This window comes from Sarcophilus harrisii, chromosome X, assembly GCF_902635505.1.
Source record: "Sarcophilus harrisii chromosome X, mSarHar1.11, whole genome shotgun sequence".
Lineage (NCBI taxonomy): Eukaryota > Metazoa > Chordata > Mammalia > Dasyuromorphia > Dasyuridae > Sarcophilus > Sarcophilus harrisii.
Genome location: NC_045432.1, coordinates 23,869,390 through 23,888,128, shown reverse-complemented (window position 1 = coordinate 23,888,128; position 18,739 = coordinate 23,869,390). Strand labels below are relative to the sequence as shown.

Genomic DNA, 18,739 nt, shown 5'->3' with positions numbered 1-18,739 from the left:
AATGCCTTGCCAAGGCCCAGACCTGGGGAGGAGGAAAACATCATTCTCCAAGATTACACTGGTGCTCACATTGTTCTTTAGTTTCAAAGCTCCAGCCAGCCAAGGTTAGGGCAGTTGTTTGTTTGGTTTGCTAAGAAAAAATGGGCAAGGAACTCATAATTTATCACCAGTTCATGACCCTCCAGTTGATGTATTGCAGGGGATTGAAGCAGCTTTTTAACATCCTCGGAGGAAGGCTGCTCAGTGGAAGTTAATAGAGACTAGGGAAAGTCATAGGAAGAGCCCAGCTGGCTGGTTAGAGGGCCATCTGGTAGTGCCATAGCGGTGGTGCCATCGGCACTGCGGCCAGGCACGTGCCCACGACCTTTGGCTATCACTCAGTTTGTGGCTCAAGACTTTGTAGCGGGAAGCAGGAGGGAACTCAAAGATTCAGAAGGGAACACAAAGATTATTAATGGTTTAGAGAATAGGATTGGTTAGTGGAGTTAGGGTCAAGTCCTCCATAAAAGGATGGAACAGAATGCCATGTCAGGAAGCAGCCACTGTGTCGGGGCACGCAAAGGGGCAGAGGCCTTAAATTTTGACTTGTCTCCCTCCTCCCCTTTGTGAGCTGCTCTGATACGGTGGCCAGAGTCCGGCCACACTACACCTCTTCTGTCTGAGATTTGTCTGCAATGGGATTGTAACACTCGATGCTTTCATGGGTGTCTAAGTGCACAGAGCAATTCACAAAATGAACAGCAGGGCAGAATGGACTTTTTTTGGGTAAAGTAACATCAACAAGCATTTATCAAGTGCCTACTATGTGACAAAAGTGTCTTTAGGGAGTTCCCATTCTATTAGGACTGATAGTAATATATCTTCTTGCTGGCAGAAATAAGTTGGCACTCTGTGCCCTCGCTCACAATTCACCCACCAGTATGTAACGCATGGAGTGTACAGTATGACAACAATATCAAAACCAAGATTTGTAGAGTCTAGCACCAGATCCCTTCCCCCCGGCGCCGCCGCTCTTTCAGGACTAGCAATGCCTGATTCTGACATTGGTGAGAGAGAAGAGGAAGAAGGAGAGAGATTTGAAGCACAATTCAGAGAAGGGAGAGGTAGGATTCCCGTTGACCCCAATTCCATAGAGGAAGGTAGCCCGACAGAGTTGACAGTCTTTCATGAATATAGCTCCAAAGCACAAAGAGAAATAATTTGGCTAAAATAGAAAAGGAGAAACTGTCCAAAAAGATTGATATGGATGCAGAGGAAACTAATTGATGAAATTCGAGATTTAAAAGGCATGCATAGTTGGAAGGCTAATCAGGGGAGCCTGGCCAACTCAATGAATTTAAAGACCTGAGGCCATAGATTGGGACACCAGTTGTATGGGAAAGACTATGACTTCCAGAGAGCTAGAACATTTCCACAGGCTGATTTTCTCATTGTTAAGACCAAAAGCTGGTATTGATCCTTCAAATAGAACATCCAAACTCACTAGAAGGAGAGTGTCTTGATTATTCCTTTATGGTTTCTGAATTCTTTCCATTGATGAAAACAAACCAAAGGATTTTTTTTAAGTTATGTTGGGGATGAAAGATCAAAGAAAGGAAAATAATATAGTTGAATGTGATAAACTAACCCCAAACTCCTCAACCCTTATTTTCCTTCTATTTTCTTAATTTTTGTAATTGCTAAAGATAGGCCGATAATGGTTGATGAGGAGTTGAAACCCTCAGGGCAAATCAAGAGATGGTTTAAAAAAAAAAAAAGAAAAGAAAAGAAAACCTACCTTCTCCAGTACACTTAAGTCACTAGACCAAGTGAACTACAACTCCACTTTCCACCACCACCCCAGACACTAGCAGATGTGATTGCGGAGTGACTTTTGAAAAAATGTGGAGGATGAGAGGTCCCATGTCTAAGGAAGGAATAAATGTTGTCTCCATTTTTAGAAAAGGAAGAATCTGAAAAATACAGGATGGAAAGTTTGACTTTAATTCTTCTCAAATTCTGCAGGCTAGAAAAGCCCATGCATTTCTTTCTTTGATAGATACTAAATTAGTAATTCTGATGAACACTGCAAATATAGCAAACCTGGATCTCATGCTCATGCTCTCCTTATGGATGAAATGATTACCTTGGGAAGGGGAGAACAAAAATAGGTGACAATGAGTTGAGCCTCTTGAGCAATTTCTGTGTGTTCTCCCAGAAATCTTTTAGAACTTTTTAAATATTCATAGGAAGTCTTGGAGAGTTTTTATGAATAAAAAATTCCTTACCCTGTGATGAGTTTGGTGATGAGTGCCCTTGAACTACTGTGTGTGTGTGTGTATATATATATATATATATATATATATATATATATATATCACACACCACTTGATGAGCTTTTGGAGGTAGACTTTAGTGAAGACTAGATAGCAGTTCTGGGGGCATTTATGGACTATGAGCTCAACATGTGCCAAATGAGTGACATGATAGATAGAAAAGCAAATTTGGGCCTGCATTGTGAGACATAGTGCCCGGAGCAAGAAGATGAAAAGCTTATTCTTCTCTTCCCTGGGCAAGTCACTTCTGGAATATTATGTTCAGCTTTAGCCCATTTCATTTTAGGAAGGAAACTGCCAACTTGGAGTGCATTCAAAGGACAGTAACCAGGATGGTAAGGCGACTGGAGACCGAGCCATATGGTGATTGATTGAAAGAATTGGAGGATGTTTAGTTTAAAAGAGAAATAGGGGACACAATGAATAATTTCATCAAGAGAATGACAATAATGAAATGACATACCAAAATTTGTAGGATGCAGCCAAAGCATAATAAGGGGAAATTTTATATCTCTAGAGGCTTACTTGCATAAAATAGAGAAAGAGAAGATCAATGAATTGGGCTTGCAACTAAAAAAGCTAGAAAAGGAACAAATTAAACGCCCCCAATCAAATACCAAACTTGAAATTCTAAAAATAAAAGGAGAGATTCATAAAACTGAAAGTTAAAAAAACTATTGAATTAATAAATAAAACTAAAAGTTGGTTTTATGAAAAAACCAACAAAATAGATAAACCTTTAGTTAATTTGATTAGCAAAAGGAAAGAGGAAAATTCAATTGTTCGTCTCAAAAATGAAAAGGGAGAACTTTCCACTAATGAAGAGGAAATTAGAGCAATAATTAGGATTTACTTTGCCCAACTTTATGCCAATAAATTTGATAACCTAAGTGAAGGGGAGGAATACCTACAAAAATATAGACAGCCCAGATTAACAGAAGAGGAAATAAAAGAGACATAGGGGAGATATGTTAGCTCTTTTCAGGTGTTTGAAAGCATATCATGTGGAACAGGGATTCAGTTTTCTCTGCTTTGACACCAGAAGCTAGAATTAAGAGCAAATGGGTGGAAGTTTTTTACAGGGGAACATTTAGGTTCAATGCAAGGGAGAATTTCCTAACAGAAAGAAGTGACTTTCCTGTTAGTGGAGATCTTCAAGCAAAGGCTACTTGGGACTGTAGAGGGGCTGTCTATATAGGTAAAGGTTGACCTAGATGGCTTCCAAGGCCCCTTCCAACAGGAAGTCTGATTGTATGATTCCCAGCTGACAGCCAGCTTGGCCAGTCACCTGAAATTTATAGCTGCTTGAATATAGAAGACTCTCTATCTTAAGGTGTCTGGGCTTAAACAGAGCTCCAGTCAGGCTCAGTGGGCTCTAGGCCAGGAGGATATGCTCTCGGTCCCTCTGGACTCCCTGTCTGGCGCCCATTTTTCTGAGGGGAGAAACTTCCAATCTAGTCACAGCTAGGGGCTAAACCCAGGAGAGAAGGTGGAGGTCTCACCGGGACTTCATCCGAACCTCCCTTCTGCTAACCTTCTCCCACTGACAATCTGGTAAATCGGTTGGTTATTGCACTGGCTCCTCATTAGACCCAGTAGCTGCTGCTACCTGGTTATTGGTAAGACCCTCCTTATGGATCTCTTCGACTCATCACTTTCCTGGGAGCTTCCTTCTCAGAATACTCATTCGCTTAAAGTCAGGAAGGATAAACACAAAAGAAAGAGAGGTGCCATAATCCAGGTATGGAGAGAAGAGGAAGCAGCCAGCTCCTCTTCTCCCTGCCCCCAAGCTGGCAGCATCACACATTCCCAGAAGCGGGTCTGCCCCAGGCTTTGATTCAAATGCCATCCAAGTGTGTTCCAAACTATGCTCAAAAAGTTATCAAACTGTGCATACCCTTTGATCCAGCAGTGTTACTACTGGGATTATATCCCAAAGAGATTATAAAGAAGGGAAAGGGACCTGTATGTGCATGAATGTGTGGCAGCCCTTTTTGTAGTGGCTAGAAACTGGAAACTGAATGGATGTCCATCAGTTGGAGAATGGCTGAATAAATTGTGGTCTATGAATATTATGGAATATTACTGTTCTGTAAGAAATAACCAACAGGATGATTTCAGAAAGGCCTGGAGAGACTTACACGAACTGATGCTGAGTGAAATGAGCAGGACCAGGAGATCATTATATACTTCAACAACAATACTAGATGATGACCAGTTGATGGATCAGGCCATCCTCAGCAACGAGATCAACCAAATCATTTCTAATGGAGCAGTAATGAACTGAACTAGCTATACCCAGAAAAAGAACTCTGGGAGATGACTAAAAACCATTACATTGAATTCCCAATCCCTATATTTATGCCCACCTGCATTTTTGATTTCCTTCACAAGCTAATTGTACAATATTTCAGAGTCTGATTCTTTTTGTACAGCAAAATAACGTTTTGGTCATGTATACTTATTGTGTATCTAATTTATATTTTAATATATTTAACATCTACTGGTCATCCTGCCATCTAGGGGAGGGGGTGGGGGTGGGGGTAAGAGGTGAAAAATTGGAACAAGAGGTTTGGCAATTGTTAATGCTGTAAAGTTACCCATGTATATATCCTGTAAATAAAAGGCTATTAAATAAAAAAAAAAGTGTGTTCCAAGAAGGGGGTGCTGGTGGTAAAAGGGCGCTACACTGACATCGAGAAAGGGACATTTCATCAAGGTAAATGTAAGGTATTTATACTGAAGTTTAAAAAATAATCAGTGTCAGTTGATGAGGGAAGGGAAGTGTAGTTAGTCAAGGGGGGGATTTTAGTAGCCTGCAAACTCAATAAGACTCAGCAGGATGGCATGGCAGATCAAAAAGCTCATGTGACCTAAGGCTTTTTTTAGCAGAAGTCTAGAATCCAGAGCAAGGGTTCTTAATCAGGGGATCTATTTCCTACTTTACAGAGCTTACATTCTCTCTCCTCTTCAATAGACATCTAGGCCCAGGGAGATCTGAGTTCACATTCGACCTCAGACACCTACTAGCTGTGTGACTCTGGACAAGTCACTTCACTTCGGCTTGTCTCAGTTTCCTCCTCTGTAAAACAAGGATAATAATAGTAACACCTATCTTAAAAGGTAAATAATCATTGTAAAGAGTGCTTGGCATAGTTCCTGGCACATAATAGGTGCTAAATAAATGCCTGTTCCCTTCTCCTTCCCTTTCCTTCTTCCCGGTCCATTGCTGTACTAGACTTTCCATCATATACTCTTCATCCCAGCAAGCTCAATTACTTATTCTTTCCCCACCCAACATTGTTTCCCACTTCAGTGACTTTGTACTGGCCCTTCCATCCATTTGGAACGCACCCTGTCCTCACCCCCACCTCTTCAAAGCCTTAGCTCTTTTCAAGGTTTAACTCAGTTGACACTTCCTCCAGGAAGTCATCCTTGTTCTGCCCCCAGCTCCCGATTGTTAATGCTTTCCCTGCCCTCAAATTCTTTCCCTTTAGGTATCTGTTTCCCCATTGTACCAGCCAGTAAAATACAAGCTCCTTGAAGAGCAAGGATTTTTCGCCCCTCCCACCCCAAATCCCAGTGCCTAGCCCAGTGCTTGGCTCATGGGATGCTTAGTGAGTGAAACTGGCAAACTGATGCCTTCCAGAGGGGTCCGGGGCACTGGGAGAATGGCTTAAAGGAGAGACCGCAGGAGCCTTTTTAGTCTGTTTAAAGGGCTCTTATTGTGTGGCGGCAGACTCGGGTTCCTCCTGTTGGGTCTTAAAGGACTGAATGAGGAGCCATGAGGTGGAGAGTGAGACATTTCAGCTCAGCATCAGCATGAAGTTTCCTGTAAAGGACTGGGTTACCTCTAGAGATAATGAGCTTCCCTTCACTGGAGGTCTTCAAGGGAAATCTGGAGGAGCACTTATCAGGGGGTATGATAGAAGAGATTCATAGCTTCAGGCAGAAGGGCAGAGGATTTAATCTCTGGGGTCCTTCCAACTCCGAGTTTCTCTGATTCTGTGAGCTGCTGACCTTTGAACGGCCATCCTGTGCTCAGAATTCTTTGGACTTCTCCTTTCCAATCGTGGGGCCTTGAGCCCTGGAAGCCATTGTGTGTGTTCCCCCCCGGGGAGGAATCAGAGCCACCAGCTCTGTTGCTTCATCCTTCTCCTGGACGCCACCCAGGCCGCACTCATGGTGGCCTCCGAGGGCCTGCTCTCTGGCTGAGAGGAAACTGCAACTAACGGAGACCACAGGGAATAGCCTGCGGAGGAAGAGCGGGATAAAGGGATGGGATGGCCCCAAGTGGAGGGAGCCCTTCTTTTCCTCTCACCACCACAAAAAGAAATCACTTGGAAAATGAGTGCCCTCAGCAAGACGTGCCCACAGCAGAGGAGGCAAACAACCCTACTCTCTGCCACTGGAGGATTTCTGAACTTCATCCTTTGTGGCCCCCTCGAGTGTATGATTAAACCAAAATCACCAGCCCGGCAACAACTGTCCTGTATTCTTTCTGGGGAAACCCTGGTAATTAACTGCCATGGAATGATAGATTTTTCCAACACAGCTGTCACAATTGCTATTTGAAATAATTTGTTATGGTTTAAATGAGTAATCCCCCTCAAATTTGCTCATTACTGCAGTTCCCAGTTAGTTTTCCAGCCTTAATAACCCTGAGCTCTGCTTCAGGCCATTAACTAACAAAAGTCAGTCATAAACTGCTAAACTACTAATGGCTTGTTTCTTCAATGATTACTCCTGGCTCCTTTCAAACAGGATTTTTTTTTCTTTAAAATTTCAGTAGTGGAGATTCTGACTTGACAGAGGCAAGCATTTTCTCCCTTCCGTTCCCACTCACCTCCAGCCAGCTAAGCAGAAACCGTTGTTGTGCTGGTGGCTGTTGTCGAGTTGTTTTTTGTTATGGGGTTTTCCAGATACTAGAGTGGCTTCTCCAGCTCATTTTACAAATCAAGAAATTGAGACAAACAGGGCGACGTGACTCGCCCGGGGACTTACACAAGCTAGCAAGTGTCTGAGGCCAGATTTGAGCTGGGATCTTATTGACTGGTTTGCTCTCCACTGTGCCACATAACTGCCCCAGAAGCAGAGTACTATAATAGAGCCTTAAACTTTTGAGTCCAGAGACCCGAGTTCAAATCCAGTCTCTGCCACTTCTTGGTTTTAAATCCGGTCTCTCTGGTCCCTTTTTATGTGACCCTAGGCAAATTATTTTGGTTTTCTGAGCCTTCCTTGTAAAATAGGCTTAATAAGCATTGCTCTGCCTATGGCCTTGTGAAAAGGAATTTTGTAACTCCTTAAAGCACTATAAAAATGGAAGCTATCATTATCTGTCCTCTCCCTTTTTCTCTTTTCCCTTTCCTTTCTGTTAGACCTTGGCTCACACCATTCTCCAGGCCTAGAACATCCTTCCCTGTGAAAGGCATGCTACCCATTCCTCATGGCCCAGCACAAGTCTGACCTTTCCTCCAGGAAGTGTTTGTAAACAGGTCAGAAAATCCTGCAACCGACAAGCACCACACAGCTAAAAAGGGACAGTCGAGGCAATCCGTGCCGATCGGTGTACTCGTGGTTCCACGGTATCAGAGATTTAGCATTGGAGACGTCCTTTGAGGTTATCTAGTCCAACCCCTCCCTTTTACAGAGGGGGAAACTGAGGAGAGAATTATATATCACACACATATGCTCTGACTCATGACTGACTTAATAGTCATTCCTTCAGGCTCTAGTTTTGGTGCACAGTACCATGAATTCATATTTTGGGGATCGAGGCTCTTCCGAATGAGGCTCTTTAAAAATGGACATGAAACAAAAACAAAAAGAGATTAGGAAGGAAGTCACAAGTGTGATCAAGTGTGCTAATATTTGATTGAGCTGCATAGAGGTGGGAGCAAGACTTTTCCAAAAGAAAGAGCAGGGAAGTTAAGTGCAAAGGTCCCCAACAGGAAAGAAGGAAAGAAAGAAGAAAAATTCAAGAACATTCCTAATTCTTTCAACCATGATCCCAGGACCTTTCAGCATCCTCCTCATTGAGTTATTCTCTAATTTATCCATTTTTTGGACTAGATGGATGATTTTTTCAATTTAGGGAATTCCCAGTGAGGAGACTTGGCCTACCAATGCCAATCAGCACCTCAACTTCAATTTAAAGAACTGCGTGGGGAAACTGAGACACTGGGTGACTGGGCCAATATCACACAGTCAGTATACATAAAAGTCAGGACTTGAACCCTGGCCTTCTTGGCCAACTTTTTATCCATTGCCCCATGATGCCTCTCGGAGCTGACAATAATAACTCGTATTTATTTGTTGTAGCGTTCAGCAACCATTTAATTGGCGCACTGTTCCAGGTGCCGGGAATACAAAGACACAAATCTGCAAAAGTCTCTGCCCTCAAAGGCTCCTGCTTTGCCAAACTTGCAAAGTGTTTTACTTTTTTTTTTCCTTTGACCCTCACGAAGGCCCAGTCAAGTGGTACTGAGCCCATTGTGTGGTTAAGGAAACGGGTTCAGAAAGGCCAATTGATCTGCCAAGGTCACAAAGTGAGGAAGTATCAGAGGCAGCATTTAAAGCAAACCCTTCTAAGAACAATTCCAGCATCCTCCCCCCGCCTCTGTGCTGGGTGACTTTCATCATTGTGGCCCCCAGAATTGAGCTCAGCACTCCAGATGTCATCTGATCAGAGCAGAGAAAAATCAGACTATCGGCAATCCTGTCTTTGATACTGTGCCCTCCGAATGTAACCCAAAATCTTCCTGACTGTTTTAGCTGCCATATTGGATTGTTGACTCCTTGAGCCTGCGTTCCACTGAAACCCCCAGATCATTTTCAGACATACTGTTATGTGGCTTCCCATGCCTCTTCCCTCCTGTATTTGTGCAGATGATTTTTTTAAATTTTTGAACCCAAGTGTGGAATGTGACATCATGCCATAGGAAGAATTCCAAGAAGCTCACAAGAGACAGCTCAAAAGCAAAACACTTTTACACTTAGAACAAAAATTGTGTTCTAAATGATCGTATCCTAATCCATAATGAACTCCCTAAAATTAAACATATAGCGCAGAAAGGAAAACAATTTTAACCCCTTCATTTAGTCTCCTTGTTACAGGTACTTCCCCATCTCTCTGTAGGCAAAAAGGAAGAGATTTCCTCCAGAACTTCCTTAAAACAAAACCCTACTTATTTTTAATTGTATCTTTTGTGTTTCTGTCACCTTTATTTCTAATTATGTTTCTGTCCCTCCCATCTGTGGTGAATCATCCCCTATAACCCAAAAGCAAAAACAAAACAAAAAAAAATCAATTCAGCAAAGCTTAAGGTGTACAACTCCAGAGTCTGACTGCATATGCAATCAATGCTCCACACCCCTGGTCCCCCATCCCTGCAAAGAAAGGAGAAAAGTGCATCTTCGTATCTCTTCTATGGGGCAAACTACAATTTCTATGAATTATTATTCCTCGTGCTTTCCAATCGCATTACTCTGCGGTCACCGTGTCTGTTGTCTTGGTGGTCGTATTCACTTTATTCTGCCTCAGTTCATACTGAGTCATTCATCCAGTCTCCCGTGACTCACAACTTCTTATCTGTGACATATCGCACGCTGACCAGACCCTGTCGATAGGAAACCAGGACGAGATCTTCTATGTATCTATGAATACTGAAGAAAATCGAATCCCTGTCGCGATAAAAACATCAGACGACCCCAAACCTCGGCTCGGCCTCTCTTATCCACCTCCAGGATCTCCGATAGCAATCGGGAGATGCCGCGGTCACCCACGAGGCGCAACGGACAGCTAGAGAGTCTCCTGAACTCATCAACCTTGGACTGCTGGCAAGAGACTGAAGAAAGAGCTGTTGAAAAACCTTCTCCACACCAACCATTGAAGAAAAGCTTACCAAATTTAAAGAGGCTACACTGCTTTGAGACAGATGGCCACTTTTATGCTACCTAAGTGAAATTCTTTTGGGGGAGGATGACTGCCAACCTGTGATCTTTGGTATAAATTCAGAAAACCCACCAGAGGGAGTGGGGTAGGATCAGTGTCGGGAGGAGGGAAAGTGGGTTGTTCCAAAGGTAAAGAGAAAGATACTTGCATATGCTTTTGGAAACCTTCCTTCGTCTATGTTCTGGCTTACGGGGCTGTCTGGCCTTCATTTTGCTCTTCAGTATCTCCTAAGTTGATGTGCAGGAGGCACTAGCAGTTGAACAGAGTCAGGAAAGCTAACAGGTAGAAGAGAGCACTTGAGTCAAGTTTTGAAGGAAGCTAGGGGGTCAGAGGTAAGAGGGGAGACCCTTCAGGCTGTGCAAAGTACAGAGGTGAGAGCTGGGGTATCACAAAAGGGGAACTGCAAGCGCTCCACTTTGGCTAGATGATAAAACATGGGCAGGCAGGCAGTGTGTTCAGGAAACTTGAAGAGGTAGGCCAGAGCTTGATTATGAAAAGTTTTCTGTACCCAACATGAGCCATATTTGATCCTAGAGGAAAGGCAGTGCTCCCGGAGTTTCCTGAGTAGGGCAGTGACATGGATTGGGAAAGGGAAAGACTAGAGGCAGGGAGGCCAATTAGAAGACTGCTATAATAGTCCAGGTAACAATTAAGGAAACCTGGATGACAGCTGTGTGAGTGGAGAGGAGATGGATGGGAGGTATATTGAAAAGGCAGAATCAACACAATGAAAGCTAGCTAGATGTAAGATGTGAGCGAGAGGAGATAGTTGATTATGACTTCTGGGTTGTGAGCCTGGATAACAAAAGAGGTGCTGGGGCAGCCAGGTGGAGCAGTTGATAGAGCATCAGCCCTGAAGTCAGGGGACCTGAATTCAAATCTGGTGTCAGACACAACACTTCCTAGCTGTGTGACCTGGCCAAGACACTTAACTCCAATTGCCTCAGGAAAAAAAAGAGGTCGGTGCCTTTCAGAGAAATAAAGAAGTTAAGGGAGGAAAAGATGATGTATTCTGCTTTGAGGGCACTTAGGGTTTGAAATAGGTAAGTAGGAATGTGGGTCTAGGGTTCAAGAGAGAATGGAGTTGGATATGTAAATCTGGGGAGTCATGGAACCTGGAGTAGATGATGAGATCACTGAGAAACCATCTCTCAAAGCTCTTTTTTATACACCATGGATCAAATTTAGGGGCCTGGCAAATGCTCAGTCAAATTAACCTTTGAGGAAGCTCGGAGTAATTGATAGAGCACTCAACTGGGAGCCAGGATGCCTTGGTTTCAAATACCATCTCATATTTTTATTAGCTGTGTAACCCTGTGTTCCACTTGCTCTTCTTGTCACCTTCCGCCCACTGCCATCTGAAGCCCGGCCTCGCCACAGTCAACCAGTCACCAAATTTACCCCCTCACATACAAGGGCTTAATTCTCGACAAAACCATTCTACCTGTGTATCTGAAAGAAGACTCCATTTGCTGAAGTCTGCCTTCTTTTCTCATACATTTAGTGCCTGACAATATTTCTAGAGTATGTCCTCAACTGAAAGGTATGGTGTGGCCAGAGGAAGCTTGCTCACCAAGATTGATATTATTGGAAATGAAGAGTGAGAAAACTCTGTCCCACTTCCTCACTGGGGACATCTGGGAGTGCCGACATGACATCTCGGACTCTGGATGTCTACTATTATTTCTCCTTTAAAGCATCATGTAACCAGAGAGGGTGAAGGACTTATTTTTATGAGTCCACAATTGGAAATCTCTGAAGATTTCATCTGGAGACAGCCATTGCTAGGGAGAGGGGGGAAAAATACAGCAGCCTCAAATGATTTTTTTCTTTATAAGGAAAGAGCATTGAGTACCATATATGGCCTGCAATCCTCACCTTTATGCAAATTTGCTGTATCCCGCTCCAATTTTTGTTTATTCAATTTTGATCTTAAATGCAGGTTTTATTCCTCTTTGGAACCCATTCCCACTGTTCATCTGCATAGCTTGAGATCCTGTGAGAGGGACCAGACCCAAAGCTCAGTGAGTCCAGATCTCGATGTTTTTTGAGTTCAAACCTGCACATTCTTTTCCAGCCTGTATCTGAAGCAAGTGTGTGGGACCCAACCAAGTTCATGGAATGTAGAAGTTTTTGGCAAAAAGAAATCCGTCAGGGCCCCCGGCCAAAGCCCAGCTGTGAGATCCACAGCCTTGGCCTTAAATCGCTTGGGAAGATTCTGATGGAAAGATGGTCTTTCTCTCCACCAAGGATGACAAACTTTCTCCTTGTACCTTTGAACCTTCTTGTGTCTTCTGATATAGCAAACCCCACGAGCATCCTCTCTAAATTCTAATCTTCCCTTGTGTCCTTCAACCACGCCCACATCCCTTCTGTCTTTCAAAAACAAGCCTTATTTGTCCTTCTCCATCCCTCAAGCTATCATCCTAGATCTATTCTTCCTTTCTCATCCAAATTCCTAAAAAGGGGGATTTATATCTTCATTTCCTGTCCTTTCACTCTCTTCTCAACTTCTTGGCTTCTGGCTCCCAATTTCATCCTTCACCTGAAACTTTTCTTTCTTTTTAAAAATTGTTATTAAAGCTTTTTATTTTCAAAACCTATGCATGGATAATTTTTCCACATTGACCCTTGTATTCCAAATTTCCCCCCCTTCCCTCCACCCCCTCCCCTAGATGGCCAGTAATCCAATAGATGTTAAACATGTTAAAAATGTTAAATCCAATTACATATGCATATTTATACAATTATCTTGCTGCACAAGAGAAATCAGATCAAAAAGGAAAGAAGATGAGAAAGAAAACAAAATGCAAGCTAACAACAACAAAAAGAGTGAAAATGCTATGTTGTGATCTACACTCAGTTCCCACAGTCCTCTCTCTGGGTGTAGAGGGCTCTCTTCAACACAAGATCATTGGAACTGGTCTCAGTCCTCTCGTTGTGAAACTTCTTTCTTTAAAGTAATTACTGATTGAGAAATGCAAATTAAAGCAATTGGGATGCTACCCTGCACTTCTCAGATTGGCTAAAATGACAGGAAAATATGATGATCAATGTTGGAAGGGGTATGGGGAAACTGGGATGCCCAAAGGGCTATCAAACTATGTGTACCCTTTGACCTAGCAGTGTTTCTACTGGGTTTATGTCCCAAAGAGATCTTAAGGGAGGGAAAGGGACCTGTATGTGTAAAAATGTTTGTGGCAGCCTTTTTTGTAGTGGCAAGAAACTGGAAACTGAGTGGATGTTTCTTCCGTCTCCCTCTCCCCAGTTGGGGAATGGCTGAATAAGTTATGGTATATGAATGTTATGGGATATTATTGTTCTATAAGAAATGAGCAGCAGGAGAATTTCAGAAAAGCCTGGAGAGACTTATAGGAACTTATAGGAACTGATGCCAAGTGAAGTGAGTAGAACCAAGAGAACTTTGTACATAGCAACATCAAGATTATGTGATGATTGACTGTAATGGACATGGTTCTTTTCAACAGCAAGGTGATTCAGGCAAATTCCAATAGACTTGTAATGGAGAGAGCCATCTGCATCCAGAGAGAGGATTATGGGGACTGAATGTGGATCACAACACTTTTGTTGTTTTTTGCTTCCTTTTTTTCTTTCTCATTTTTTTCTTTTTGATCTGATTTTTTCTTGTGCAGCATGGTAAATGTGGAAACATGTATAGAAGAATTGCACACGTTTAACATATATTGTATTATTTGCCATCTAGGGGAGGATGTGGGAGGAAGGAAGGGAAAAAATTTGGAATACAAAGTTTTGGAAATAAAAAGAAAAAAGGAAAAACTTTAAAAATAAATAAAGTAATTACTGATCTCTTTCTTGTCGATTTGATTCCTTTTCTCAATCCTCATCCTTCTTGAGTTCCCAGCAGACTTTGACAGGCTCCTCCAGGTGACACTGCTCTGTCTTGCTTTTAATCCTTCCTGTCTGACTACTTTCGATTGTTTATGTCCCATTCTCTTACTATGGATGTAGCCCAAGGAGCTGTCTCCAGCTGTCTTCTCTCTAGATTCTCTCTTGGTGACCTCATCAAATTCCATCTTTCCCTGACAGCCACATGTTCCAGATGATCACCTGTATCTAATGACTCCCACATTGCTCTATCCAAGCTTAGTTCTCTCTCCTGATCTAAGGTTACACCTTTCTATCAGGCGTCAGTGATGTGTCATCATTCCCCTTTGTATGTAGCCTCCCTCATTAGCATAGAAACTCCTTGAGGGCAAAACCTCTTTGTTTTTCATTCCTGGATCCACATAATTTAGCATAGTATTTTGCACAGAGTTCAACATTTAATCATTTTTGGTTCATTTATTCATTCATCTCAAACACTCCAAATTAGATCTCATCTATCAAACTGTGCCTAACCCTTTGATCCAGCAGTGCTACTACTGGGCTTCTACCCCAAAGAAATCATCATCCCTGCTGATTTCTTGTCCAAACTTCTCTATTTCCATCAAGGGTATCACCAAGTCACCTTTGTAACCTGGATTCAGGTTTTTTTTCAGGCTTATTATGTAGAACCTCCCTCCATGCTCCTAAATAATCCGATAGCAAAACTGGTCTTCCAGCTGTTCCCCACGTGACATTTCATTTCCTACATAAAAGTCACCTCCCTCACTTCAGATGTTCTCCTTCATCTTCTGGGAATATCTAACTGTCTCAAGGCTCAACTCAAACACCACTTTCTCTACCTTTCTGACCCACTCATCCCACCTTCTCTACAGTTGTTAGTGCTTCTACCCTCACTCCTAAATTAGCTTACATTTCCTTTGTATATGGTTTGCACTTGTTTATTTGCATATGGTAGCTCATGGGAGCATAGATTCGGGGACCATAGAAGTCATCCTTTGTGGAGAGAACTTAACCAAACACACCTGCCCCCTAAAGATGTACACTCTTAACACTATATCTTCCCGGTGAATCCCAGTGTGACTTGGAGCAAGTCAGTTCAGCCCTTCTCTTTCTCTCTTTTCTTCCCTCATGGGCAGTGTTCCATTTCAATAAATGAATAAATGTCAGGGCACTTTGAAAATCATAAAGCTATATTCAAATATAAGGGATTTATTTCAACCCCAGAATCTATAGGAAGTGAAAATAGTCATCCATCTGTTTCCAAAAATTCAATTATTTTATATTATGAAGATAAAACCTCTGAGATGAACAATTACAATTTTCCCCAGGAGGAAGGAGAGATTCAGGCTCCAAGTAGACCCAGCTTAAGGAAGATGAGTCATGGCTATAAATGATAAGCATTAGACATAGAAAGAAAGAAAGCTGCTTCTAAAATCGCTCCCGTTTCTACAGGAAAGGCTAGTGTAAGGGGGTAGGGAAACAGGAAGGTGTAAATATTGACAATGTTATATTCTTTTGACTTACATGTTTGTGGTACCCAGGAAACATTCTCCTCTACCTCATACGGAACATTCTCCCAGAGGATAGCTATGGTAGGTTTAAGAAAGGAAGGAAAGAAATAAGTATTTGTTAAGTACCTACTATGTGCCAGGTACTCTGCTAAGTGCTTTATAAATATTATTTCCTTTGATCATCTTAACCACCCTGAGAGGTGAGTGTTATTATATATACTAGTAAATGTCTGAGACTGGATTCAAACTCAGCTCTTTCTAACTTCAAGCCCAGTACGCTGTTCACTATACCACCTAGCTGTTTCTGTATAGTCATAGAGGTAGCTCGTGAGCATCCATCCACTTAAACCAGGAGCTCCTACTGTGTGTATATAGTTCAAAACAAAGGCATTTAATGAAAATAGCACAATAAGAAAAGTAATAGTAAAACATTTGCCCTATAAACCTGGCGCACACTCTCCCACTTAAACATACAACATGGCTAGGAAGAGGGAACATGGATGGAAAGGCGGAGAGAACACGTGGCCCAAATATATAGTTGGAGAGACACACATGCGTAGGGCACCTTTGTGGCCAGTGGCTATGTACAGGGGGGCAACTCGCCCTCCTAACACTACCGAGATTCTGATCTTTTCCAGTGATGTTACTTCATTGCTCTCACTGGGCTTGCTCCCTGCTGGTCTCCACTGGACACTGTTCTATTGGACATTATTCCATTGGACCCACAGTGGATGCCAGATACTACAGACTCATTTCGGCTGGACGCTACTTTGTTGGATGAATAATCTGTGCTGATTGCTGCTCTCCTTCCAACTTTTGGCTTCTGCTGGTAGTCTTTGGCTATGGGACTGGCTCTAATATGCTCTTTTAGTTCAAAGCCAAAGGCTTTTTATAGCCCTTTATAAAAATCAGTCACCACCAGCATAGACCATCAGAAAGTCTTCCCTATGGGAAAAAAAAACTCATCTTTTTTTTCCTTTAAAGAGTAAACGGTCTTCGGTCTTAGGAAGTCTCTCCTCTCCCTGGGAGATGATGTATCTCAAACCCTGGTGTCAAACTCTTTAGAACAAAGAGCAGAGAGATACTCAACACAGTCAATCTCTCTTTGATTTGGATTAAACTTTCTGGTTCATGGGCTTGAAGTCTCTATAGGTTATCTCATTCTACCTCACACTAAGCATCTTTTGGGCTTCCTGATTTTAACCTGTAAAAGCTAGATTGCAAACTAGGGCTATTTGCCCAATAAATACCAAACAACTCGGTTTCTTTTTTAAAATTTTCTTTTTTGTTATGAACTTAAACCAATAAGCACAAATATTTTAGTATTAAGAAGATTGCATAGGTAACTATGAACTTCTGTTATCTACAGATTTTTTAAAAAGTGTATCCTAAACCTAATAGTGCTAAGTTACCTTTTTAAAAATTTCTTTTGTGTATTTTAAATATTTCATTGATGTTTTTTCATTTCTATTGCTGTCCACTAACTAACCCCATTTAAATAGAAGCTTTCCCTTAACAAATAAGTTAAACAAATTCACACATTGGCAGTGTCTAAAAATTTAAGTCTTATTCTGCACCTCTGTCCCCTCACTGTCTAGAGATCACAAGGATGCTTCATTATTAGTCTTCTAAAATTGTAATTGGTCATTAAGTTGAGAAGAGTTGTGTAGTCTTTTAGGTTTCTTTGTCTTTAGATTCTTGTGGTCATTCTGTAAGTTGTTTTCTTGGTTCTGTTTAACTCCCTTTGCATTGGTTTACCTAAGTCTCCCTGGGAAGTCTCTAAGTGTGTCATATTTGTCATTAAATATGGTACAGAAGTTTTCTTTACATTCAAATGTGACGATTTGTCCAGTCCTTCCCCAAGTGATGGGCGCTTACTTTGTTTTTATTCATTTTTTACCAGAAAAAGTACTGCTATGACCATTTTTGAACATGTGGATTCTTTACCTCTGTGTAATGATATTGCTTGATCAAGCTCCTCAATTTTCCAACCCTAAGCATCTTTTGTACTCTCCTGTAGATAAGTGAGCAGGGGAAAAGTCTCAAGTATACACCCACACACTCATATGCACATCCCAGAGAGAGAGACAGAGAGACAGAGAGAGAGAGAGAGAGAGAGACAGAGAGAGACAGAGAGAGAGGGAGACAGAAAGAGAGAGAGACAGAGAGACAGAGAGAGAGAGAGAGAGAGAGAGAGAGAGAGAGAGAGAGAAGGAAGGAAGGAGGGAGTGAGGGAGAGAGAAAGTGTTAAACTCAAAGGGCAAGTTCATGGCCTCCCATTTTGGCTCATCCAAATTCCTGGTCTTTTATAGCTAAAACTGAGAGGGTTTGGGGCTCATCCTTATATCTTAAAATCTTATTAAGTGCATGAATCTGCCCTAGTGTTTGACCTGATTCTTTAGTTTGTTTCAGTGACTGTTGATTTATCTGCCCAGCTGTGTGATTCCACTTTGGATTTACCAACATTGTTTTGTTTGGTTTTTGGCAGGGTCGCCATGTGAAGACTGGACAGCTAGCAGCCGTCAAAGTCATGAGTGTTACAGAGGTGAGTGTGAGCTTTTCCTCTACTACCTGGGTGGGCCGAGTTCTTGGTATTGATCACAGATGAATGGAGGTGGTACATATTAGGGGAAAGAGCAGGAGCGTGGGGTAAGAAGGGTCTGACTCCTAACTGTACTAGTAAGAGCAAATCACTTCCCCTCTCTGATCCTCTGATTCCTCCTCTGTAAAATCTATTTTGTGCAGCACTTGGTAAAACCTATTGTTTAAGGTTATGTAGAATGCAAAACCAATTGTTGTCTGAATTTTCTTTTCATTTTTAACTGATTATATTGCTATTTTATCAGTATAACCTAAAAATAGACTTCAGACTTGTGTATATTGGACTATCTTCAGTTATCTTTCTTTTTACTCTTTGCCTCAAAGACCAAATTTCTCCTTGTTAAACACACACACACACACACACACACACACACACACACACAATAACTAGTAACATAGCAATGAGCCACTGAATAGACATATAAAACAAGAGGCAAATTTGTTCTTCAAACCCTGAGGCTTTTACTATTCAAGTTTCTTAAAATTCAAGT

At 42.0% G+C, this 18,739-nt stretch overlaps 1 protein-coding gene across 1 annotated transcript in view; it reads left to right on the top strand.

The window, feature by feature from the left end:
* LOC100929955 (mitogen-activated protein kinase kinase kinase kinase 4) overlaps window positions 1-18,739 on the top strand; it is a 219,476-nt gene that overhangs the window by 81,580 nt on the left and 119,157 nt on the right. The window contains exon 3 of the mRNA XM_031945049.1: window positions 18,136-18,192. Within this exon, the coding sequence (XP_031800909.1) occupies window positions 18,136-18,192 (57 nt within the window). The remainder of the gene's footprint in view (window positions 1-18,135; window positions 18,193-18,739) is intronic.